This window comes from Nerophis ophidion, linkage group LG28 (assembly GCF_033978795.1).
Source record: "Nerophis ophidion isolate RoL-2023_Sa linkage group LG28, RoL_Noph_v1.0, whole genome shotgun sequence".
Lineage (NCBI taxonomy): Eukaryota > Metazoa > Chordata > Actinopteri > Syngnathiformes > Syngnathidae > Nerophis > Nerophis ophidion.
Window position 1 is genome coordinate 9,768,172 of NC_084638.1, and position 26,811 is coordinate 9,794,982.

General features: G+C 40.9%; 1 protein-coding gene across 2 annotated transcripts in view; it reads right to left on the reverse strand.

Annotated features, from left to right (window-relative positions):
• Positions 1–26,811, reverse strand: part of rem2 (RAS (RAD and GEM)-like GTP binding 2) — a 143,084-nt gene that overhangs the window by 101,764 nt on the left and 14,509 nt on the right. For both annotated transcript variants that reach the window (XM_061891402.1, XM_061891403.1), the window contains one exon: positions 14,878–15,168. In XM_061891402.1, coding sequence (XP_061747386.1) covers positions 14,878–15,168 — 291 coding nt within the window. The remainder of the gene's footprint in view (positions 1–14,877; positions 15,169–26,811) is intronic.

A 26,811-nucleotide genomic window follows, 5' to 3' on the forward strand; every position in this document is an offset into this window, starting at 1 on the left:
CGATCCGTTGTGGTGGAGGAGTTCAAGTACCTCGGAGTTGTGTTCACGAGTGAGGGAAGCGCTGTATCGATCCGTTGTGGTGGAGGAGTTCAAGTACCTCGGAGTTTTGTTCACGAGTGAGGGGAAGAGTGGATCGTGAGATCGACAGGGCGGGTCGGTACAGCGTCTTCAGTAATGCAGACGCTGTATCGATCCGTTGTGGTGAAGAAGGAGCTGAGCCGCAAGGCAAAGCTCTCAATTTACCGGTCGATTGATGTTCCAATCCTCATGGTCATGACCGAAAGGACAAGATCACGGGTACAAGCGGACCAAATGAGTTTGGGTCTCTCCCTTAGAGATAGGGTGAGAAGCTCTGCCATCCGGGAGGAACTCAAAGTAAACCCGCTGCTCCTCCACATCGAGAGGAGCCAGATGAGGTTGTTCAGGCATCTGAACGCCTCCCGAGAGAGGTGTTTAGGGAGGACCCAGGACACGTTGGGAAGACTATGTCTCCCGGCTGGCCTGGGAACGCCCCGGGATCCCCCGGCAGGAGCTGGACAAAGTGGCTTGAGAAAGAGAAGTCTGGGGTTCCCAGCTTAGGCTGCTTCCCCCGCGAATCGACCTTGGATAAGCGGAATAAGATGGATGGATGGATGGAACTCTAGCCTACATTAGCCCACTCTGTGGCTTCACTTGATTAACTTTCTGTTATTTCCCGATCCTAAATTATTCTCATAACGAAGCATTGCAAAAAAAACGTTATTTTCCCCCGAAGTATTCAAGACTTCCAAGTATGAGCTCGCCATGCATGACGTGCATCAAATTGATGGAATCTCTGTGACGCCTGAATCTTTCCATTCTCACAAGCATCTCCAGAATCTCGTAGCTTTACTTAGCACCCCAATTACTCACTGCCGCGTTGAGCTTATCTGACCTCACCGTCTTTATGAGCCTCTGCTCGTGTTGAGGCTTCACAGAATAGCAGCAGCAAAAATCCCTACAAGGCGTACATTTAAAGGGTTGAATGATCTGCGGCAGACTTGATGAAGTCTGGTCCGGACATCACAGCTGGCTGAAAGGGGGACTGGACAATCATCAGCCTGATGACGGAGATAAGCCCTCTCATTTGCCTGCACCACCAAAACAGAGCTAATGAGTCCGCGGTCATCGGAATGTGCAGCAGTGCATTCTGGGACACATCAGAGGGGCAGGAGTTATGGCGGCCAAGGTATGTTCTAATTATGTCCGCATTCCATCAAGAAAACGACTTGGGCCGGGGTCCGCATGCGCATTTTTCTATAACCTTTCAGACATCAGTGTAACCGTAGAATGGATTTAAACGGGTGAATTTTGGCAGATTAAACACCTTTCTGTTTATCGGTCTTTTAGCGATGACGTCACCGAGGTAACACCCCCCCGCCATTTTCATTTTCACATTACAAACACCGGGTCACAGCTCTGTTATTTTCCGTTTTTTTGACTATTTTTTGGAACCTTGCAGACATCATGCCTAGTCAGTGTGTTATCGGAGGGTGTAACAACACTAACAGGGACGGATTCAAGTTGCACCACCGGCCCGAAGATGAGAAAGTGTCTGCCGCCAGACCCCCATTGAATGTGCCAAAGTGTCTGCCGCCAGACCCCCATTGAATGTGCCAAAGTGTCTTCACATTTGACCGGCGATGCTAAGAGACATGGCACAGAGATGTATGGATAACCTGCAATGCATTTGCAACCATAAAGTCAAAGAAATCACAAAGGTGAGTTTTGTGGATGTTGTTGACTTATGTGCTAATCAGACATATTTGGTGACGGCATGACTGCCAGCTAATCGATGCTAACATATTATTCTAATTAATGCTAACATGCTATTTACGCTAGCTGCATGTACATTTGAAACTAGATACCCACATTTAGTGCGAAACAAACACTTACCAATCGACGGATTTAAGTTGCTCCCAGTGTCACAAGATGCGAAAGTCCCGATCGTTTGGTCCGCACATTTTACCGGCGATGCTAAGACGGACATGGCACAGAGATGTATGGATAACCTTTGCAACGATTAAGTCAACGAAATCACAAAGGTGAGTTTTGTTGATGATGTTGACTTATGTGCTAATCAGAGATATTTGGTCACGGCATGACCGCCAGTTAATCGATGCTAACATGCTATTCTAATCGATGCTAACATGCGATTTATGCTAGCTGCATGTACATTTGAAACTAGATACCCACATTTAATGCGAAACAAACACTTACCAATCGACGGATTTAAGTTGCTCCAGTGTCACAAGATGCCAAAGTCCTGATTGTTTGGTCCGCACATTTTACCGGCGATGCTAAGACAGACATGGCACAGAGATGTATGGATAACCTTTGCAACGATTAAGTCTACGAAATCACAAAGGTGAGTTTTGTGGATGATGTTGACTTATGTGCTAATCAGACATATTTGGTCATGGCATGACTGCCAGCTAATCGATGCTAACATGCTATTCTAATCAATGCTAACATGGGATTTACGCTAGCTGTATGTACATTTGAAACTACATAACCCACATTTAATGCGAAACAAACACTTACCAATCGACGGACTTAAGTTGCTCCAGTGTCACAAGATGCAAAAGTCCTGATCGTTTGGTCCGCACATTTTACCGGCGATGCTAAGACAGACATGGCACAGAGATGTATGGATAACCTTTGCAACGATTAAGTCATCGAAATCACAAAGGTGAGTTTTGTGGATGTTGTTGACTTATGTGCTAATCAGACATATTTGGTCACGGCATGACTGCCAGCTAATCGATGCTAACACGCTATTTACGCTAGCTGAATGTACATTTGAAACTAGATACCCACATTTAGTGCGAAACAAACACTTACCAATCGACGGATTTAAGTCGCTCCAGTGTCACAAGATGCGAAAGTCCTGATCGTTTGGTCCGCACATTTTACCGGCGATGCTAAGACAGACATGGCACAGAGATGTATGGATAACCTTTGCAACGATTAAGTCAACGAAATCACAAAGGTCAGTTTTGTGGATGTTGTTGACTTATGTGCTAATCAGACATATTTGGTCACGGCATGACTGCCAGCTAATCGATGCTAACATGCTATTCTAATCGATGCTAACATGCGATTTACGCTAGCTGTATGTACATTTGAAACTAGATACCCACATTTAATGCGAAACAAACACTTACCAATCGACGGATTTAAGTGGCTCCAGTGTCACAAGATGCGAAAGTCCTGATCGTTTGGTCCGCACGTTTTACCGGCGATGCTAAGACGGACATGGCACAGAGATGTATGGATAACCTTTGCAATGAGTAAGTCAACGAAATCACAAAGGAGAGTTTTGTGGATGTTGTTGACTTATGTGCTAATCAGACATATTTGGTCGCGGCATGACTGCCAGCTAATCGATGCTAACACGCTGTTTACGCTAGCTGCATGTACATTTGAAACTAGATACCCACATTTAATGCGAAACAAACACTTACCAATCGACGGATTTAAGTTGCTCCAGTGTCACAAGATGCGAAAGTCCTGATCGTTTGGTCCGCACATTTTACCGGCGATGCTAAGAGACATGGCACAGAGATGTATGGATAACCTTTGCAACGATTAAGTCAACGAAATCACAAAGGTGAGTTTTGTTGATGTTGTTGACTTATGTGCTAATCAGACATATTTGGTCGCGGCATGACCGCCAGCTAATCGATGCTAACATGCTACGCTAATCGATGCTAACACGTTATTTACGCTAGCTGCATGTACACTTGAAACCAGATACCCACATTTAATGCGAAACAAACACTTACCAATCGACGGATTTAAGATGATCCAGTGTCACAAGATGCGAAAGTCCTGATCGTTTGGTCCGCACATTTTACCGGCGATGCTAAGACAGACATGGCAGAGAGATGTATGGATAACCTTTGCAACGATTAAGTCAACGAAATCACAAAGGTGAGTTTTGTTGATGATGTTGACTTATGTGCTAATCAGACATATTTGGTCACGGCATGACTGCCAGCTAATCGATGCTAACATGCCACGCTAATCGATGCTAACACGCTATTTACGCTAGCTGCATGTACATTTGAAACTAGATACCCACATTTAGTGCAAAACAAACACTTACCAATCGACGGATTTAAGTTGCTCCCAGTGTCACAAGATGTGAAAGTCCTGATAGTTTGGTCCGCACATTTTACCGGCGATGCTAAGACAGACGTGGCACAGAGATGTATGGATAACCTTTGCAACGATTATGTCAACGAAATCACAAAGGTGAGTTTTGTTGATGTTGTTGACTTATGTGCTAATCAGACATATTTGGTCGCGGCATGACTGCCAGCTAATCGATGCTAACACGCTATTTACGCTAGCAACATGTACACTTGAAACTAGATACCCACATTTAATGCGAAACAAACACTTACCAATCGACGGATTTAAGTTGCTCCCAGTGTCACAAGATGCCAAAGTCCTGATCGTTTGGTCCGCACATTTTACCGGCGATGCTAATAAGGCAGCCATACTACGGGCCACTTCATTAGGTACACCCATGCTATGGCCGAATACCGTCAATAGCTATTCGCTCAATAGCTTCAATTTCCATCCGACCATCTGTTTCAATACATGCGTAATCTGTTGAATCGCTTAAGCCGCTGAAATCCGAGTCTGAATCCGAGCTAATGTCGCTATATCATGCCATGTTGTTTGTATTGGCAGCTCTGTATGACGTCACAGGGAAATGGATAGTGGTTTCGAAGACAGCGAAAATAAGGCACTTTAAAGCTTTATTTAGGGATATTCCGGGACCGGTAAAATTTTGAAAAAACTTCCAAAAATACAACAAGCCACTGGGAACTGATTTTTATTGGTTTTAACCCTTTTGAAATTGTGATAATGTTCCCCTTTAAGTACTTCCAAAGGAGGAAACTAAACCGTCCTCTAGTTTTATTGTCCCCATAAAACAAAAATCCAATTACGAGTTCACCTACATACAAGGCCACGGACCTCTAAACAACTTGACCCTGGCAGTGTTATATCGGAACTATCGTCTGGAAATCTACGGGATGGAAGCCATAGATCCACTTGTTACGAAGTCATTCCCGTAGCAAATCCCTCTGATGCCTTTTTCTGTGTCAAATTCCTGTATAAGACTCATTCTGTTTCGAACCGTAGAATCCACGTATGCAGAGACTCAAAACAAGGTCACCGAGATGGCATTGAATTGATATTACGTCTGCTTCACTGTCAAGAGATCTGGACTTTGATCTTAATTGGAAAATCTCTCGGTGGAGCTCGCTTGTTCTCTACTCACAAATCCCGAAAAGCATGCATGGTCGGTGTTTGGAGAAACCAAATTGTCCGTAGATGTGAGCGTCAATGTGTTTAAGTGCTGATGAGTTCGGGGTAAACTCTCAACCTTTCACTCAGTCAACTGGGATGGAAGTACAAATGGCCCACGTATGGATGGAGTTGGACGGTTCTCGCCCGGTAAAAGGGTGGAACGCCATCTCCGGGTTGGGGAGGAGACCCTGCCCCAAGTGGAGGAGTTCAAGTACCTCGGAGTCTTGTTCACGAGTGAGGGAAGAGTGGATGGTGAGATCGACAGGCGGATCGGTGCGGCGTCTTCAGTAATGCGGACGTTGTACCGATCCGTTGTGGTGAAGAAGGAGCTGAGCCGGAAGGCAAAGCTCTCAATTTACCGGTCGATCTACGTTCCCATCCTCACCTATGGTCATGAGCTTTGGGTCAAGACCGAAAGGATAAAATCACGGGTACAAGCGGCCCAAATGAGTTTCCTCTCCCTTAGAGATAGGGTGAGAAGCTCTGCCATCCGGGAGCCACCCGAACGCCTCCCTAGGGAGGTGTTTAGGGCACGTCCAACCGGTAGGAGGCCACGGGGAAGACCCAGGACACGTTGGGAAGACTATGTCTCCCGGCTGGCCTGGGAACGCCTCGGGATCCCCCGGGGGAAGAGCTAGACGAAGTGGCTGGGGAGAGGGAAGTCTGGGTTTCCCTGCTTAGGCTGTTGCCCCCGCGACCCGACCTCGGATCAATCAATCAATCAATGTTTATTTATATAGCCCCAAATCACAAATGTCTCAAAGGGCTGCACAAATCATTACGACTACAACATCCTCGGAAGAACCACAAAAGGGCAAGGAAAACTCACACCCAGTGGGCAGGGAGAATTCACATACAGTGGGACGCAGTGACAATGCTGACTATGAGAAACCTTGGAGAGGACCTCAGATGTGGGCAACCCCCCCCCCCCCCCCCCCCCCCCCCTCTAGGGGACCGAAAGCAATGGATGTCGAGCGGGTCTAACATGATACTGTGAAAGTTCAATCCATAGTGGCTCCAACACAGCCGTGAGAGTTCAGTTCAAGCGGATCCAAGACAGCAGCGAGAGTCCCGTCCACAGGAAACCATCTCAAGCGGATCAGCAGCGTAGAGATGTCCCCAACCGATACAGGCGAGCGGTCCATCCTGGGTCTCGACTCTGGACAGCCAGTACTTCATCCATGGTCATCGGACCGGACCCCCTCCCACAAGGGAGGGGGGGGGACATAGGAGAAAGAAAAGAAGCGGCAGATCAACTGGTCTAAAAAGGAGGTTTATTAAAGGCTAGAGTATACAGATGAGTTTTAAGGTGAGACTTAAATGGATAAGCGGAAGATGATGATGATGATGATGGATGGAGTGACCGTGGCTCTTCTATTTCCGTCCCGTTGCTTCGACATCGCAATGTTAGCATTTCACACTTTTGAGACATGAAATCCTCCAGATCAGTCAATTCAGTACTTCTATAAGTACCAACAGAATCTCGTCCGTACGACGTAAAAATCAAACAGTAACTTATTTAGAGACTTTGCAACCGGAAGTTTCGGAACTTTTTCGCTTTTCCCTACCAACAAAGCGCAAGTGTAGTGAATTATATTCATATAGCGCTTTTTCTCTCATGACAGGAAGCACTTTACTTTGACAAATACATTATCTACTTTTAGGCTACATCAGGGGTGCCCACACTTTTTCTGCAGGCGAGCTACTTTTCAATTGACCAAATCGAGGAGATCTACCTCATTCATATATTTCATTTACATCTACTTGAGTAACTTTTGGGATAAATTGTACTTCTACGAGTAGTTTTTATGCAACATACTTTTACTTGAGTATATTTATAGAGAAGAAACGCTACTTTTACTCCGTTCCATTTATCTACATTCAGCTCGCTACTCGCTACTTTTTTTTTTTTTATCGATCTGTTAATGCACGCTTTGTTTGTTTTGATTTTGTCAGAGTAGGAACTACGCATGCCTGCGTTTCACCAATCAAATGCAGTCACTGGTGACGTTGGACCAATCAAACAGAGCCAGGCGGTCACGTGACCGTCACACGTAGAACCCGACTTGTTGAAAAACTTATTGGGGTGTTACCATTTAGTGGTCGATTGTACGGAATATGTACTGTACTGTGCAATCTACTAATAAAAGTTGCAATCAATCAATCAAAAGTGTAAAGGAAATAAAGACACTTTTTATTTCGACCGTACTTCCCGTCAAAAGCCTAAAAGACTGATCGCACGGTTCCTGTCTTCACAATAAAAGCGACGCTCCATGGCGCCTGCGCTAACAAAATAAGAGTCTCCGAAAGCCAGCGCAAACAAGCTAGCAAGCTACGGAGTTTGCCGCCAATGTATTTCTAGTAAAGTGTATAAAAGCTGGACAAATAAGACGCCAAAAACCAACGACTTTCATGTGGTATTAGACGGAAAAGAGGAACTTTTTTTCTCCTCCGTTTGAAAACGTGGACGTCTGATTCCAATCAATGCGAGTCATCAGAATCAGGTAATACACCAACTTATATTCTTGTCTTCATGAAAGATAGGAATCTATATGTTAAACATGCATGTATATTCATTAAAACACCTTTAACATGTCAACAAAAACGGCAAAATAAATAAATAAAAATAATATACTGTATATATAAATATATATATATATATATATATGTGTGTGTAGAAATGATTTGTGTGTGTGTATGTATATATGAGGTAGATCACCTCGACTTGGTGATTTACTAAGTAATTGATAAACGTTGAAAAACTTATTGGGGTGTTACCATTTAGTGGTCGATTGTACGGAATATGTACTGTACTGTGCAATCTAATAATACAAGTTTCAATCAATCAACCAATCAATTAAAAGTGTAAAGGAAAAAAAGACACTTTTTATTTCGACCGTACTTCCCGTCAAAAGCCTAAAGACTGATCGCACAGTTCCTGTCTTCACAATAAAAGCGCCGCTCCATGGCGCCCGCGCTAACAAAATAAGAGTCTCCGAAAGCCAGCGCAAACAAGCTAGCAAGCTACGGAGTTTGCCGCCAATGTATTCCTAGTAAAGTGTATAAAAACCAATATGGAAGCTGGACGAATAAGACGCCAAAAACCATCGAATTTCATGTGGTATTAGACGGAAAAGAGGAACTTTTTTTCTCCTCCGTTTGAAAACGTGGACGTCTGATTCCAATCAATGCGAGTCATCAGAATCAGGTAATACACCAACTTATATTCTTGTCTTCATGAAAGATAGGAATCTAAATGTTAAACATGCATGTATATTCATTAAAACACCTTTGACATGTCAACAAAAACAGCAAAATAAATAAATAAAAATAATATACTGTATATATAAATATATATATGATATGTGTGTGTAGAAATGATTTGTGTGTGTGTATGTATATATGAGGTAGATCACCTCGACTTGGTCATTTATTAAGTAATTGATAAACGTTGAAAAACTTATTGGGGTGTTACCATTTAGTGGTCGATTGTACGGAATATGTACTGTGCAATCTAATAATAAAAGTTGCAATCAATCAATCAAAAGTGTAAAGGAAATAAAGACACTTTTTATTTCGACCGTACTTCCCGTCAAAAGCCTAAAAGACTGATCGCACGGTTCCTGTCTTCACAATAAAAGCGCCGCTCCATCGCGCCTGCGCTAACAAAATAAGAGTCGCCGAAAGCCAGCGCAAACAAGCTAGCAAGCTACGGAGTTTGCCGCCAATGTATTTCTAGTAAAGTGTATAAAAGCTGGACAAATAAGATGCCAAAAACCAACGACTTTCACGTGGTATTAGACGGAAAAGAGGAACTTTTTTTCTCCTCCATTTGAAAACGTGGACGTCCGATTCCAATCAATGCGAGTCATCAGAATCAGGTAATACACCAACTTATATTCTTGTCTTAATGAAAGATAGGAATCTATGTGTTTAACATGCATGTATATTCATTAAAACACCTTTAACATGTCAACAAAAACGGCAAAATAAATAAATAAAAATAATATACTGTATACATAAATATATATATGATATGTGTGTGTAGAAATGATTTGTGTGTGTGTATGTATATATGAGGTAGATTACCTCGACTTGGCGATTTACTAAGTAATTGATAAACGTTGAAAAACTTATTGGGGTGTTACCATTTAGTGGTCGATTGTACGGAATATGTACTGTACTGTGCAATCTACTAATAAAAGTTGCAATCAATCAAAAGTGTAAAGGAAAAAAAGACACTTTTTATTTCGACCGTACTTCCCGTCAAAAGCCTAAAAGACTGATCGCACGGTTCCTGTCTTCACAATAAAAGCGACGCTCCATGGCGCCTGCGCTAACAAAATAAGAGTCTCCGAAAGCCAGCGCAAACAAGCTAGCAAGCTACGGAGTTTGCCGCCAATGTATTTCTAGTAAAGTGTATAAAAGCTGGACAAATAAGATGCCAAAAACCAACGACTTTCATGTGGTATTAGACGGAAAAGAGGAACTTTTTTTCTCCTCCGTTTGAAAACATGGACGTCTGATTCCAATCAATGCGAGTCATCAGAATCAGGTAATACACCAACTTATATTCTTGTCTTAATGAAAGATAGGAATCTATATGTTTAACATGCATGTATATTCATTAAAACACCTTTGACATGTCAACAAAAACGGCAAAATAAATAAATAAAAATAATATACTGTATATATAAATATATATATGATATGTGTGTGTAGAAATGATTTGTGTGTGTGTATGTATATATGAGGTAGATCACCTCGACTTGGCGATTTACTAAGTAATTGATAAACGTTGAAAAACTTATTGGGGTGTTACCATTTAGTGGTCGATTGTACGGAATATGTACTGTACTGTGCAATCTAATAATAAAAGTTGCAATCAATCAAAAGTGTAAAGGAAATAAAGACACTTTTAATTTCGACCGTACTTCCCGTCAAAAGCCTAAAGACTGATCGCACGGTTCCTGTCTTCACAATAAAAGCGCCGCTCCATAGCGCCTGCGCTAACAAAATAAGAGTCTCCGAAAGCCAGCGCAAACAAGCTAGCAAGCTACGGAGTTTGCCGCCAATGTATTTCTAGTAAAGTGTATAAAAGCTGGACAAATAAGATGCCAAAAACCAACGACTTTCATGTGGTATTAGACGGAAAAGAGGAACTTTTTTTCTCCTCCGTTTGAAAACGTGGACGTCTGATTCCAATCAATGCGGGTCATCAGAATCAGGTAATACACCAACTTATATTCTTGTCTTCATGAAAGATAGGAATCTATATGTTAAACATGCATGTATATTCATTAAAACACCTTTAACATGTCAACAAAAACGGCAAAATAAATAAATATAAATTATATACTGTATATATAAATATATATATGATATGTGTGTGTAGAAATGATTTGTGTGTGTATATGTATATATGAGGTAGATCACCTCGACTTGGCGATTTACTAAGTAATTGATAAACGTTGAAAAACTTATTGGGGTGTTACCATTTAGTGGTCGATTGTACGGAATATGTACTGTACTGTGCAATCTAATAATAAAAGTTGCAATCAATCAATCAAGTGTAATCAAGTGTAAAGGAAAAAAAAGACACTTTTTATTTCGACCGTACTTCCCGTCAAAAGCCTAAGAGACTGATCGCACGGTTCCTGTCTTCACAATAAAAGCGCCGCTCCATCGGGCCTGCGCTAACAAAATAAGAGTCTCCGAAAGCCAGCGCAAACAAGCGAGCAAGCTACGGAGTTTGCCGCCAATGTATTTCTAGTAAAGTGTATAAAAAACAATATGGAAGCTGGACGAATAAGACGCCAAAAACCAACGACTTTCACGTGGTATTAGACGGAAAAGAGGAACTTTTTTTCTCCTCCGTTTGAAAACGTGGACGTCTGATTCCAATCAATGCGAGTCATCAGAATCAGGTAATACACCAACTTATATTCTTGTCTTCATGAAAGATAGGAATCTATATGTTAAACATGCATGTATATTCATTAAAACACCTTTAACATGTCAACAAAAACGGCAAAATAAATAAATAAAAATAATATACTGTATATATAAATATATATATATATATATATATGTGTGTGTAGAAATGATGTGTGTGTGTATATGTATATATGAGGTAGATCACCTCGACTTGGTGATTTACTAAGTAATTGATAAACGTTGAAAAACTTATTGGGGTGTTACCATTTAGTGGTCGATTGTACGGAATATGTACTGTACTGTGCAATCTAATAATACAAGTTTCAATCAATCAACCAATCAATTAAAAGTGTAAAGGAAAAAAAGACACTTTTTATTTCGACCGTACTTCCCGTCAAAAGCCTAAAGACTGATCGCACAGTTCCTGTCTTCACAATAAAAGCGCCGCTCCATGGCGCCCGCGCTAACAAAATAAGAGTCTCCGAAAGCCAGCGCAAACAAGCTAGCAAGCTACGGAGTTTGCCGCCAATGTATTCCTAGTAAAGTGTATAAAAACCAATATGGAAGCTGGACGAATAAGACGCCAAAAACCATCGAATTTCATGTGGTATTAGACGGAAAAGAGGAACTTTTTTTCTCCTCCGTTTGAAAACGTGGACGTCTGATTCCAATCAATGCGAGTCATCAGAATCAGGTAATACACCAACTTATATTCTTGTCTTCATGAAAGATAGGAATCTAAATGTTAAACATGCATGTATATTCATTAAAACACCTTTGACATGTCAACAAAAACAGCAAAATAAATAAATAAAAATAATATACTGTATATATAAATATATATATGATATGTGTGTGTAGAAATGATTTGTGTGTGTGTATGTATATATGAGGTAGATCACCTCGACTTGGTCATTTATTAAGTAATTGATAAACGTTGAAAAACTTATTGGGGTGTTACCATTTAGTGGTCGATTGTACGGAATATGTACTGTGCAATCTAATAATAAAAGTTGCAATCAATCAATCAAAAGTGTAAAGGAAATAAAGACACTTTTTATTTCGACCGTACTTCCCGTCAAAAGCCTAAAAGACTGATCGCACGGTTCCTGTCTTCACAATAAAAGCGCCGCTCCATCGCGCCTGCGCTAACAAAATAAGAGTCGCCGAAAGCCAGCGCAAACAAGCTAGCAAGCTACGGAGTTTGCCGCCAATGTATTTCTAGTAAAGTGTATAAAAGCTGGACAAATAAGATGCCAAAAACCAACGACTTTCATGTGGTATTAGACGGAAAAGAGGAACTTTTTTTCTCCTCCGTTTGAAAACGTGGACGTCTGATTCCAATCAATGCGAGTCATCAGAATCAGGTAATACACCAACTTATATTCTTGTCTTAATGAAAGATAGGAATCTATGTGTTTAACATGCATGTATATTCATTAAAACACCTTTAACATGTCAACAAAAACGGCAAAATAAATAAATAAAAATAATATACTGTATACATAAATATATATATGATATATGTGTGTGTAGAAATGATTTGTGTGTGTGTATGTATATATGAGGTAGATCACCTCGACTTGGCGATTTACTAAGTAATTGATAAACGTTGAAAAACTTATTGGGGTGTTACCATTTAGTGGTCGATTCTACGGAATATGTACTGTACTGTGCAATCTAATAATAAAAGTTGCAATCAATCAAAAGTGTAAAGGAAATAAAGACACTTTTAATTTCGACCGTACTTCCCGTCAAAAGCCTAAAGACTGATCGCACGGTTCCTGTCTTCACAATAAAAGCGCCGCTCCATAGCGCCTGCGCTAACAAAATAAGAGTCTCCGAAAGCCAGCGCAAACAAGCTAGCAAGCTACGGAGTTTGCCGCCAATGTATTTCTAGTAAAGTGTATAAAAGCTGGACAAATAAGATGCCAAAAACCAACGACTTTCATGTGGTATTAGACGGAAAAGAGGAACTTTTTTTCTCCTCCGTTTGAAAACGTGGACGTCTGATTCCAATCAATGCGGGTCATCAGAATCAGGTAATACACCAACTTATATTCTTGTCTTCATGAAAGATAGGAATCTATATGTTAAACATGCATGTATATTCATTAAAACACCTTTAACATGTCAACAAAAACGGCAAAATAAATAAATATAAATTATATACTGTATATATAAATATATATATGATATGTGTGTGTAGAAATGATTTGTGTGTGTATATGTATATATGAGGTAGATCACCTCGACTTGGCGATTTACTAAGTAATTGATAAACGTTGAAAAACTTATTGGGGTGTTACCATTTAGTGGTCGATTGTACGGAATATGTACTGTACTGTGCGATCTAATAATAAAAGTTGCAATCAATCAATCAAAAGTGTAAAGGAAAAAAAAGACACTTTTTATTTCGACCGTACTTCCCGTCAAAAGCCTAAAAGACTGATCGCACGGTTCCTGTCTTCACAATAAAAGCGCTGCTCCGTGGCGCCTGCGCTAACAAAATAAGAGTCTCCGAAAGCCAGCGCAAACAAGCGAGCAAGCTACGGAGTTTGCCGCCAATGTATTTCTAGTAAAGTGTATAAAAGCTGGACAAATAAGATGCCAAAAACCAACGACTTTCATGTGGTATTAAACGGAAAAGAGGAACTTTTTTTCTCCTCCATTTGAAAACGTGGACGTTATCAGCACTATACTGTCTGATTCCAATCAATGCAAGTCATCAGAATCAGGTAATACACCAACATATATTCTTGTCTTCATGAAAGATAGGAATCTATGTGTTAAACATGCATGTATATTCATTAAAACACCTTTAACATGTCAACAAAAACGGCAAAATAAATAAATAAAAATAATATACTGTATATCCATCCATCCATCCATTTTCTACCGCTTATTCCCTTTCGGGGTCGCGGGGGGCGCTGGCGCCTATCTCAGCTACAATCGGGCGGAAGGCGGGGTACACCCTGGACAAGTCGCCACCTCATCGCAGGGCCAACACAGATAGACAGACAACATTCACACTCACATTCACACACTAGGGACCATTTAGTGTTTATATATGATATGTGTGTGTAGAAATGATTTGTGTGTGTATGTTTGATACGTGTGTGTGTATGTATATATGAGGTAGATCACCTCGACTTGGTGATTTACTAAGTAATTGATAAACGTTGAAAAACTTATTGGGGTGTTACCATTTAGTGGTCAATTGTACGGAATATGTACTGTACTGTGCAATCTAATAATACAAGTTTTAATCAATCAATCAAATGCCTACTGAGGCTATGGTGCTGTTAAGTTATTGTGGCTCAATGTGCCATTTTTTAATATATATTATTGTTTTAGTTGCTTAAGAGATATTCCTGGCTCTGAATTTGCTCATTGCCATTTTTATGTTTTTGTGCATTACTTGTTGCCGTAATCAGGTTACTCATCAGTTACTCAGTACTTGAGTAGTTTTTTCACAACATACTTTTTACTCAAGTAAATATTTGGGTGACTACTCCTTACTTTTGCTTGAGTAATAAATATCTAAAGTAACTGTACACTTACTTGAGTACAATTTCTGGCTACTCTACCCACCTCTGGTAATACGGCAACCAGCTCACTGCAAAAAACCGGCGTCGAAGCAACGAGCAAAGCGGCAGCTTTTTGGTTAGTGCAGCCAGGGATCCTCGGCAAGCATGGAGGTGGGAGATGACGAGGCTGCAGTTGACGGCGATACACAGGAGAGGAGCCACGTGATAAACCAGGGAGAACAGCCACTCCTCTCGGCCTGCTGACCACGTGCAACCGCCGTTGAAGTTGATGTCGGTGACCTTTGGTAAAGCCATGGTGACCCACACCGGCCACATTGCCAGGAGAACAAATAACCTGTAGGAGAAGATTAGAAATTGTTAGTGTAGCCTGTATGTTACTTAAGTAAAGCACTGTACAAGTATTAAGTAAACCGTGAATTATATAACTGGGCTAGGTCAGAAGAAACTAAATTCAGCTCTAGGAATGAAGACTGAACACAGGTTTTAAGTTTAAATGGTACCAAATTATATTAAAGGGTTATAGGAAAAATAAACAAACAGACATGTCAATTCGAGCGGCCATTCATATTTTCAACATAAATTACAGAACGTTCGATATTTACAATGTGATACAGTTGCACCTGGCTCGCTGACAACAAGCTATCCATACACTTGGGTAAAACGGAATCCATCCTATTTGGGTCCCATATCCAACTTCAGAAGGTCAGTGACTTCGCTATAAAAGTGGGTGACATTGTTATCAATCAATCAATCAATGTTTATTTATATAGCCCCAAATCACAAATGTCTCAAAGGACTGCACAAATCATTACGACTACAACATCCTCGGAAGAACCCACAAAAGGGCAAGGAAAACTCACAGAATTCACATCCAGTGGGACGCCAGTGACAATGCTGACTATGGGAAACCTTGGAGAGGACCTCAGATGTGGGCAACCCCCCCCCCTCTAGGGGACCGAAAGCAATGGATGTCGAGCGGGTCTAACATGATACTGTGAAAGTTCAATCCATAGTGGCTCCAACACAGCCGCGAGAGTTCAGTTCAAAGCGGATCCAAGACAGCAGCGAGAGTCCCGTCCACAGGAAACCATCTCAAGCGGAGGCGGATCAGCAGCGTAGAGATGTCCCCAACCGATACAGGCGAGCGGTCCATCCTGGGTCTCGACTCTGGACAGCCAGTACTTCATCTATGGTCATCGGACCGGACCCCCTCCACAAGGGAGGGGGGGGACATAGGAGAAAGAAAAGAAGCGGCAGATCAACTGGTCTAAAAAGGAGGTCTATTTAAAGGCTAGAGTATACAGATGAGTTTTAAGGTGAGACTTAAATGCTTCTACTGAGGTAGCATCTCGAACTGTTACCGGGAGGGCATTCCAGAGTACTGGAGCCCGAACGGAAAACGCTCTATAGGCCGCAGACTTTTTTTGGGCTCTAGGAATCACTAATAAACCGGAGTCTTTTGAACGCAGACTTCTTGCTGGGACATATGGTACAATACAATCGGCAAGATAGGCTGGAGCTAGACCGTGTAGTATTTTATACGTAAGTAGTAAAACCTTAAAGTCACATCTTAAGTGCACAGGAAGCCAGTGCAGGCGTAATATGATCAAACTTTCTTGTTCTTGTCAAAAGTCTAGCAGCCGCATTTTGTACCAACTGTAATCTTTTAATGCTAGACATGGGGAGACCCGAAAATAATACGTTACAGTAATCGAGACGAGACGTAACAAACGCATGGATAATGATCTCGGCGTCTTTAGTGGACAAAATGGAGCGAATTTTAGCGATATTGCGGAGATGAAAGAAGGCCGTTTTAGTAACGCTTTTAATGTGTGACTCAAAGGAGAGAGGAAGGAGGAGATCACCTACCTAGGTTCCATTCTAGAGGCTAATCTGTGATAAAATGGCAACCAAGGTGATCAAAAAAGGTCAACCAAAGAACGAGATTCCTCTACAGAATCTCCTCTCTGGTCAACAAAAGCACCTTGAGGATTCTAGCGGGAACTCTCATTCAACCCTTCTTCGATGACGCTTGCACCTCCTGGTACCCCAGCACCTCCAAAACCCTCAAATCTAGACTCCAAACATCCCAGAATAAACGCATCCGGTTACTTTTAGACCTCCACCTCAATCCAACCCACTTCTCCAAAGTGGGCTGGCTCAGGGTGGAGGACAGAGTCAAACAACTTGCACTGAGCCTGGTCTATAAAATCCGCTACACCTCCTTGATGCCGAAGTACATGTCAAACTACTTCCTTAACGTAAATGACCGCCATAACCACAACACCAGGGGGAGCTCCACAAACCACGTTAAACCCAGATTTCCATCTAACAAAAGGTCTTAACTCATTCCCTTTCTATGCCACATCAATGTGGAATGCACTCCCAACAGGTGTAAAAGTAAGTGCATCTCTATATTCCTTCAAAACCGCTCTAAAACAACACCTCCAGGCAACTTCAACACTTTACTAACACCCTCCTCCATTCACATCCCATCTCCCCGGATTATAAACAACTTTTTTGATTGATTGATTGATACTTTTATTAGTAGATTGCACAGTACAGTACATATTCCGTACAATTGACCACTAAATGGTAACACCCCGAATAAGTTTTTCAACTTGTTTGAGTCGGGGTCCACGTTAATCAATTCATGGTACAAATATCAACATAATACAGTCATCACACAAGTTAATCATCATAGTATGTACATTGAATTATTTACATTATTTACAATCCGGAGGGTGGGATGAGGAGCTTTGGTTGATATCAGAACTTCAGTCATCAACAAATGTGGACATTGAAACAGTGTAGGTCTTATTTAGTAGGATATGTACAGCCAGCAGAGAACATAGTGAGTTCACATAGCATAAGAACAAGTATATACATTAGAAGTACATTTGAGTTGTTTATAATCCGGGGAGATGGGATGTGAATGGAGGAGGGTATTAGTAAAGTGTTGAAGTTGCCTGGAGGTGTTGTTTTAGAGCGCTTTTGAAGGAATATAGAGATGCACTTACTTTTACACCTGTTGGGAGTGTATTCCACATTGATGTGGCATAGAAAGAGAATGAGTTAAGACCTTTGTTAGATCGGAATCTGGGTTTAACGTGGTTTGTGGAGCTCCCCCCTGGTGTTGTGGTTATGGCGGTCATTTACGTTAAGGAAGTAATTTGACATGTACTTCGGTATCAAGGAGGTGTAGCGGATTTTATAGACCAGGCTCAGTGCAAGTTGTTTTACTCTGTCCTCCACCCTGAGCCAGCCCACTTTGGAGAAGTGGGTTGGATTGAGGTGGAGGTCTAAAAGTAACGTGTGTAGCGGTTGATTTACGGACATAATTCGCCACACCTAGTGCTTGACCTTATTGTTATTATTCACTGTACTGTTCGAGTATGCACATGACAAGGTTGTTCCGTTGCAGGTAATTCGGCGCGGCCCCTTTAAGAGGCCGTCAGGAGATTCTTCCAAAGGTGGGGGTTTGTTGTTCCCGCCATTTTTGAGTGTTTTAAGTCAGTCTGTTTTGGTTCTAAAAGAATAAAGGACGCACACGTTTTTGTGTGTCAACGATACACGAAGTTGTCTTGCTTTCACGCCACAAGCACAACACTGGTGACCGTGACGCGATGACCGAGGAAGTCGATCACAGACACCCCGAATTGGCACTTAGCCGGGTTAACAATGAGCCCGTATTGGCTAAGACGCTGAAAAAGAGTCCTAAGGTGGGTCACATGTTCGGCTTGCGAGGTGCTTGCTACCAGGATATCGTCCAAGTAAACAAACAAAAACGGCAAATCACGTCGGGGTCACCAGTGTTGTGCTTGTGGCGTGAAAGCAAGACAACTCCGTGTATCGTTGACACACAAAAACGTGTGCGTCCTTTATTCTTTTAGAACCAAAACAGACTGACTTAAAACACTCCAAAATGGCGGGAACAACAAACCCCCACCTTTGGGAGAATCTCCTGACGGCCATTTAAAGGGGCCGCGCCGAATTACCTGCAACGGAACAACATTGTCATGTGCATACTCGAACAGTACAGTGAATAATAACAATAAGGTCAAGCACTAGGTGTGGCGAATTATGTCCGTAAATCAACCGCTACACCGGATTAGTTTATTCTGGGATGTTTGGAGTCTAGATTTGAGGGTTTTGGAGGTGCTGGGGTACCAGGAGGTGCAAGCGTCATCGAAGAAGGGTTGAATGAGAGTTCCCGCTAGAATCCTCAAGGTGCTTTTGTTGACCAGAGAGGATTCTGTAGAGGAATCTCGTTCTTTGATTACCTTGGTTGCTAGTTTATCACAGGAAAGATTAGCCTCTAGAATGGAACCTAGGTAGGTGATCTCATCCTTCCTGGTGATAACAATGTCACCCACTTTTATAGTGAAGTCACTGACCTTCAACTGTACTTCTAATGTATATACTTCTTCTTATGCTATGTGAACTCACATCCAGTGGGACGCCAGTGACAATGCTGACTATGAGAAACCTTGGAGAGGACCTCAGATGTGGGCAACCCCCCCCCCTCTAGGGGACCGAAAGCAATGGATGTCGAGCGGGTCTAACATGATACTGTGAAAGTTCAATCCATAGTGGCTCCAACACAGCCGCGAGAGTTCAGTTCAAGCGGATCCAAGACAGCAGCGAGAGTCCCGTCCACAGGAAACCATCTCAAGCGGATCAGCAGCGTAGAGATGTCCCCAACCGATACAGGCAAGCGGTCCATCCTGGGTCCCGACGAGCGGTCCATCCTGGGTCTCGACTCTGAACAGCCAGTACTTCATCCATGATTAACTTGTGTGATGACTGTATTATGTTGATATTTGTACCATGAATTGATTAACGTGGACCCCAAGTTGAAAAACGTATTAGGATGTTACCATTTAGTGGTCAATTGTACGGAATATGTACTGTACTATGCAATCTACTAATAAAAGTATCAATCAATCAATCAATCAATCAATGATTCAGTCCTTGTTTTTTTACCAAGAATGGTATAAGCGCTACACGACAACTCATTAAAAGACCTGGCAAAGTCCACGTTGTAGTGGCAGTGTCCAGAAGGGTTTTAGTGAAGGTTGAGGAGGACAGAAATGAACTCGTTGCGTTTATGGAAAAACCAAAGGGGAAAAAACAGAGCGGCTGCTGAGGAGCCTCCTACCCGCCCGGGGCTCGGTTGAGTGGATTCAGTTCGGTTGGTTCGGTTCCGGGCATAAAGCTTCAGACTCTAGCTCGCCATCCAACATGTCCTGTGCAACAAGGGCAGGACCGGTCAATTTCCCAGTGCGCACACACAAAATAAATTCAAATACTAAATAATACACTAAAATTCGCTCCATTCTGTCCACTAAAGACGCCGAGATCATTATCCATGCGTTTGTTACGTCTCGTCTCGATTACTGTAACGTATTATTTTGGGGTCTCCCCATGTCTAGCATTAAAAGATTACAGTTGGTACAAAATGCGGCTGCAAGACTTTTGACAAGAACAAGAAAGTTTAATCACCTTAAAACTCTTCTGTATACTCTAGCCTTTAAATAGACCTCCTTTTTAGACCAGTTGATCTGCCGCTTCTTTTCTTTCTCCTATGTCCCCCCCTCCCTTGTGGAGGGGGTCCGGTCCGATGACCATGGATGAAGTACTGGCTGTCCAGAGTCGAAACCCAGGATGGACCACTCGTCGGGACCCAGGATGGACCGCTCGCCTGTATCAGTTGGGGACATCTCTACGCTGCTGATCCGCCTCCGCTTGAGATGGTTTCCTGTGGACGGGACTCTCGCTGCTGTCTTGGATCCGCTTGAACTGAACTCTCGCGGCTGTGTTGAAGCCACTATGGATTGAACTTTCACAGTATCATGTTGGACCCGCTCGACATCCATTGCTTTCGGTCCCCTAGAGGGGGGGGGGGGACTTTTTTTTTTTTTTTTTTTTCCACTACCGGACTTTATGCTACCCGCAATAGGTCACGCAACGTAATGACGCACGAGGTCACGTGACTGCGTAACGTAATGACACACGCACGGACAGCGAAGACAACGAAAACAAATAGGATATTTAATTTGAATTTGAAAGGTTATTTAAATAGAAATGATATATTTAAGTAAAATGATATTTAAATAGAAAGAATATTCAATAGGGTTTTGAGAGGATATTTAAATGAAATATTTTAAATAGGAAGATTTTAACTAGAAAGAATATTCAATGGGGTTTTAAAAGGATATTTAAATGAGGGTATTTAATGGGGTTTTGTCACCCAGGTTACATCAGTGTTTGCTGTGTGACAAAGGTTTAGTTGAATTAAAATGTGATCAGTACTAATATTATCATCTTGAAAATGATGTCCTCATCCCCAAACACCCTTTTGATAGATGGAATAATGCAAGTGTCCAAAACAGTGGTTCTTAACCTTGTTGGCGGTACCGAACCCCACCAGTTTCATTTGCGCGTTCCCCGAACCCTTCTTTAGTGTAGAATAAAATGTTTATTTTTCTCAAATTCAAGACTAAGTTGTATGTTTTTGGTAACACTTTAATATGGGGAACACATTCTAAGTAATAAAGACTTAATTTAGAGTTATTTGGACACTAGGGGAACATTCTAAGTAACAAAGACTTAATTTAGAGTTATTTGGACACTAGGGGAACATATTCTAAGTAATAAAGACTTAATTTAGAGTTATTTGGACACTAGGGGAACATATTCTAAGTAACACAGACTTAATTTAGAGTTATTTGGACACTAGGGGAACATATTCTAAGTAACAAAGACTTAATTTAGAGTTATTTGGACACTAGAGGAACATATTCTAAGTAATAAAGACTTAATTTAGAGTTATTTGGACACTAGGGGAACACATTCTAAGTAACAAAGACTTTTTTTGGATTTTTGCATAAGGGTCCCCCCTTACGAAATTTTAGCAAAAAAAAGTTTTTCAAAAATATGCATTTTCTGCCATTTTCGGGTTCTGTCGGGACTCCTGATGACGTTTTGAGACATCTCCTACAACTACAGCACCAGTATTGTTTTTCTGAAGCAAATCCGTTTTTTAAAAATTTTACTACCTTTTTTTAGCGAAGATTTTTCCCCAAAAATATGCATTTTCTTCCATTTTTGGGTTCTGCCGGGACTCCTGACGACATTTTGAAACATATCCTACAGCTGCAGCACCTGTATTGTGCTGCCGAAGTAAATACATTTTTTTGGATTTTTGCATAAGGGTCCCCCCTTACGAAATTTTTGCGAAAAAAAGTTTTTCAAAAATATGCATTTTCTGCCATTTTCGGGTTCTGTCGGGACTCCTGATGACGTTTTGAGACATCTCCTACAACTACAGCACCAGTATTGTGTTTCTTAAACAAATCCGTTTTTTTTTAAATTTTAATACCTTTTTTTAGCGAAGATTTTTCCCCCAAAATATGCATTTTCTGCCATTTTCGGGTTCTGCCGGGACTCCTGACAACATTTTGAAACATATCCTACAGCTGCAGCACCTGTATTGTGCTGCTGAAGTAAATACATTTTTGGGGATTTTTGCATAAGGGTCCCTCCCCCCTTACGAAATTTTAGCGAAAAAAAGTTTTTCAAAAATATGCATTTTCTGCCATTTTCGGGTTCTGTTGGGACTCCTGATGACGTTTTGAGACATCTCCTAAAACTACAGCACCAGTATTGTGTTTCTGAAGCAAATCCGTTTTTTTTTTAATTTTAATACCTTTTTTTAGCGAAGATTTTTCCCCCAAAATATGCATTTTCTGCCATTTTCAGGTTCTGCCGGGACTCCTGACAACATTTTGAAACATATCCTACAGCTGCAGCACCTGTATTGTGCTGCCGAAGTAAACACATATTTTCGGATTTTTGCATAAGGGTCCCTCTTATGAAATTTTAGCGAAAAAAAGTTTTTCAAAAATATGCATTTTCTGCCATTTTTGGGTTCTGTCGGGACTCCTGATGACGTTTTAGGACATCTCCTACAACTACAGCACCAGTATTGTGTTTCTGAAGCATATCCATTTTTTAAAAATTTTAATACCTTTTTTTAGTGAAGATTTTTCCCCAAAAATATGCATTTTCTGCCATTTCTGGGTTCTGCCGGGACTCCTGACGACATTTTGAAACATATCCTACAGCTGCAGCACCTGTATTGTGCTGCCGAAGTAAATACATTTTTTTGAATTACGAAATTTTAGCGAAAAAAAGTTTTTCAAATATATGCATTTTCTGCAATTTTCGGGTTCTGTCGGAACTCCTGATGACGTTTTGAGACATCTCCTACAACTACAGCACCAGTATTGTGTTTCTGAAGCAAATCCGTTTTTTAAAAATTTTAATACCTTTTTTTAACGAAGATTTTCCCCCAAAAATATGCATTTTCAGCCATTTTCGGGTTCTGTCGGGACTCCTGACGACATTTTGAAACATATCCTACAGCTGCAGCACCTGTGTTGTACTGCTGAAGTAAATACATTTTTTTTTTTTTTTTGCATAAGGGTCCCCCCCTTACGAAATTTTTGCAAAAAAAAGTTTTTCAAATATATGCATTTTCTGCCATTTTCTGGTTCTGCCGGGACTCCTGGCGACATTTTGAAACATATCCTACAGCTGCAGCACCTGTATTGTGCTGCTGAAGTAAATATATTTTTTGGGATTTTTTCATAAGGGTCCCTCCCCCTTCCGAAATTTTTGCGAAAAAAAGTTTTTCAAAAATATGCATTTTCTGCCATTTTCGGGTTCTGTCGGGACTCCTGACAACATTACAAACATATCCTACAGCTGCAGCACCTGTATTGTGCTGCTGAAGTGAATATATTTTTGGGGATTTTTGCATAAGGGTCCCTCCCCCCTTACGAAATTTTTGCGAATTTTTTTTTTTCAAAAATATGCATTTTCTGCAATTTTCGGGTTCTGTCGGAACTCCTGATGACGTTTTGAGACATCTCCTACAACTACAGCACCAGTATTGTGTTTCTGAAGCAAATCCGTTTTTTAAAAATTTTAATACCTTTTTTTAGCAAAGACTTTTCCCCAAAAATATGAATTTTCTGCCATTTTCGGGTTCTGCCGGGACTCCTGACAACATTTTGAAACATATCCTACAGCTGCAGCACCTGTATTGTGCTGCTGAAGTAAATACATTTTTTTGAATTTTTGCATAAGGGTCCCCCTTACGAAATTTTAGCGAAAAAAAGTTTTTCAAAAATATGCATTTTCTGCCATTTTCGGGTTCTGTCGGAACTCCTGATGACGTTTTGAGACATCTCCTAAAACTACAGCACCAGTATTGTGTTTCTGAAGCAAATCCGTTTTTTTTTTAATTTTAATACCTTTTTTTAGCGAAGATTTTTCCCCCAAAATATGCATTTTCTGCCATTTTCAGGTTCTGCCGGGACTCCTGACAACATTTTGAAACATATCCTACAGCTGCAGCACCTGTATTGTGCTGCCGAAGTAAACACATATTTTCGGATTTTTGCATAAGGGTCCCTCTTATGAAATTTTAGCGAAAAAAAGTTTTTCAAAAATATGCATTTTCTGCCATTTTTGGGTTCTGTCGGGACTCCTGATGACGTTTTAGGACATCTCCTACAACTACAGCACCAATATTGTGTTTCTGAAGCAAATCCGTTTTTTAAAAATTTTAATACCTTTTTTTAGTGAAGATTTTTCCCCAAAAATACGCATTTTCTGCCATTTTTGGGTTCTGCCGGGACTCCTGACGACATTTTGAAACATATCCTACAGCTGCAGCACCTGTATTGTGCTGCCGAATAAATACATTTTTTTGAATTACGAAATTTTAGCGAAAAAAAGTTTTTCAAATATATACATTTTCTGCCATTTTCGGGTTCTGTCGGAACTCCTGATGACGTTTTGAGACATCTCCTACAACTACAGCACCAGTATTGTGTTTCTGAAGCAATGCATTTTCTGCCATTTTCGGGTTCTGCCGGGACTCCTGACGACATTTTGAAACATATCCTACAGCTGCAGCACCTGTATTGTGCTGCTGAAGTAAATACATTTTTGGGGATTTTTGCAAAAGGGTCCCCCCTTACGAAATTTTAGCGAAAAAAAGTTTTTCAAAAATATGCATTTTCTTCCATTTTAGGGTTCTGTCGGGACTCCTGATGACGTTTTGAGATATTTCCTACAACTACAGCACCAGTTTCTGAAGCAAATCCGTTTTTTAAAAATTTTAATACCTTTTTTTAGCGAAGATTTTTCCCCAAAAATATGCATTTTCTGCCATTTTTGGGTTCTGCCGGGACTCCTGACGACATTTTGAAACATATCCTACAGCTGCAGCACCAGTATTGTGCTGCTGAAGTAAATACATTTTTTTGGATTTTTGCATAAGGGTCCCCCCTTACGAAATTTTTGCGAAATGTTTTTTTCAAAAATATGCATTTTCTGCCATTTTCGGGTTCTGTCGGGACTCCTGATGACGTTTTGAGACATCTCCTACAACTACAGCACCAGTATTGTGTTTCTGAAGCAAATCCGTTTTTTAAAAATTTTAATACCTTTTTTTAGCGAATATTTTTCCCCAAAAATATGCATTTTCTGCCATTTTCGGGTTCTGTCGGGACTCCTGACGACATTTTGAAACATATCCTACAGCTGCAGCACCTGTATTGTGCTACCGAATTAAATACATTTTTTGGGATTTTTGCATAAGGGTCCCTCCCCCCTTACGAAATTTTTGCGAAAAAAAGTTTTTCAAAAATATGCATTTTCTGCCATTTTCGGGTTCTGTCGGAATTCCTGATGACATTTTGAGACATCTACTACAACTACAGCACCAGTATTGTGTTTCTGAAGCAAATCCGTTTTTTAAAAATTTTAATACCTTTTTTAGCGAAGATTTTTCCCCAAAAATATGCATTTTCTGCCATTTTCGGGTTCTGTTGGGACTCCTGAAGACATTTTGAAACATATCCTACAGCTGCAGCACCTGTATTGTGTTGCTGAAGTAAATAAATTTTTTTGGATTTTTGCATAAGGGTCCCCCCTTACGAAATTTTAGCGAAAAAAAGTTTTTCAAAAATATGCATTTTCTGCCATTTTCGGGTTCTGTCGGGACTCCTGACAACATTTTGAAACGTATCCTACAGCTGCAGCACCTGTATTGTGCTGCTGAAGTAAATATATTTTTGGGGATTTTTGCATAAGGGTCCCTCCCCCCTTACGAAATTTTTGCGAAAAAAAGTTTTTCAAAAATATGCATTTTCTGTCGGAACTCCTGATGACGTTTTGAGACATCTCCTACAACTACAGCACCAGTATTGTGTTTCTGAAGCAAATCCGTTTTTCAAAAATTTTAATACCTTTTTTTAGCGAAGATTTTTCTCCAAAAATATGCATTTTCTGCCATTTTCGGGTTCTGCCGGGACTCCTGACGACATTTTGAAACATATCCTACAGCTGCAGCACCTGTATTGTGCTGCCGAAGTAAATACATATTTTTGGATTTTTGCATAAGGGTCCCCCCTTACGAAATTTTAGCGAAAAAAAGTTTTTCAAAAATAAGCATTTTCTGCCATTTTCGGGTTCTGTCGGAACTCCTGATGACGTTTTGAGACATCTCCTACAACTACAGCACCAGTATTGTGATTCTGAAGCAAATCCGTTTTTTTAAAATTTTAATACCTTTTTTTAGCGAAGATTTTTCCCCAAAAATATGCATTTTCTGCCATTTTCGGGTTCTGCCGGGACTCCTGATGACATTTTGAAACATATCCTACAGCTGCAGCACCTGTATTGTGCTGCTGAACTAAATACATTTTTTTGAATTTTTGCATAAGGGTCCCCCCTTACGAAATTTTAGCGAAAAAACGTTTTTCAAAAATATGCATTTTCTGCCATTTTTGGGTTCTGTCGGGACTCCTGATGACGTTTTGAGACATCTCCTACAACTACAGCACCAGTATTGTGTTTCTGAAGCAAATCCGTTTTTTAAAAATTTTAATACCTTTTT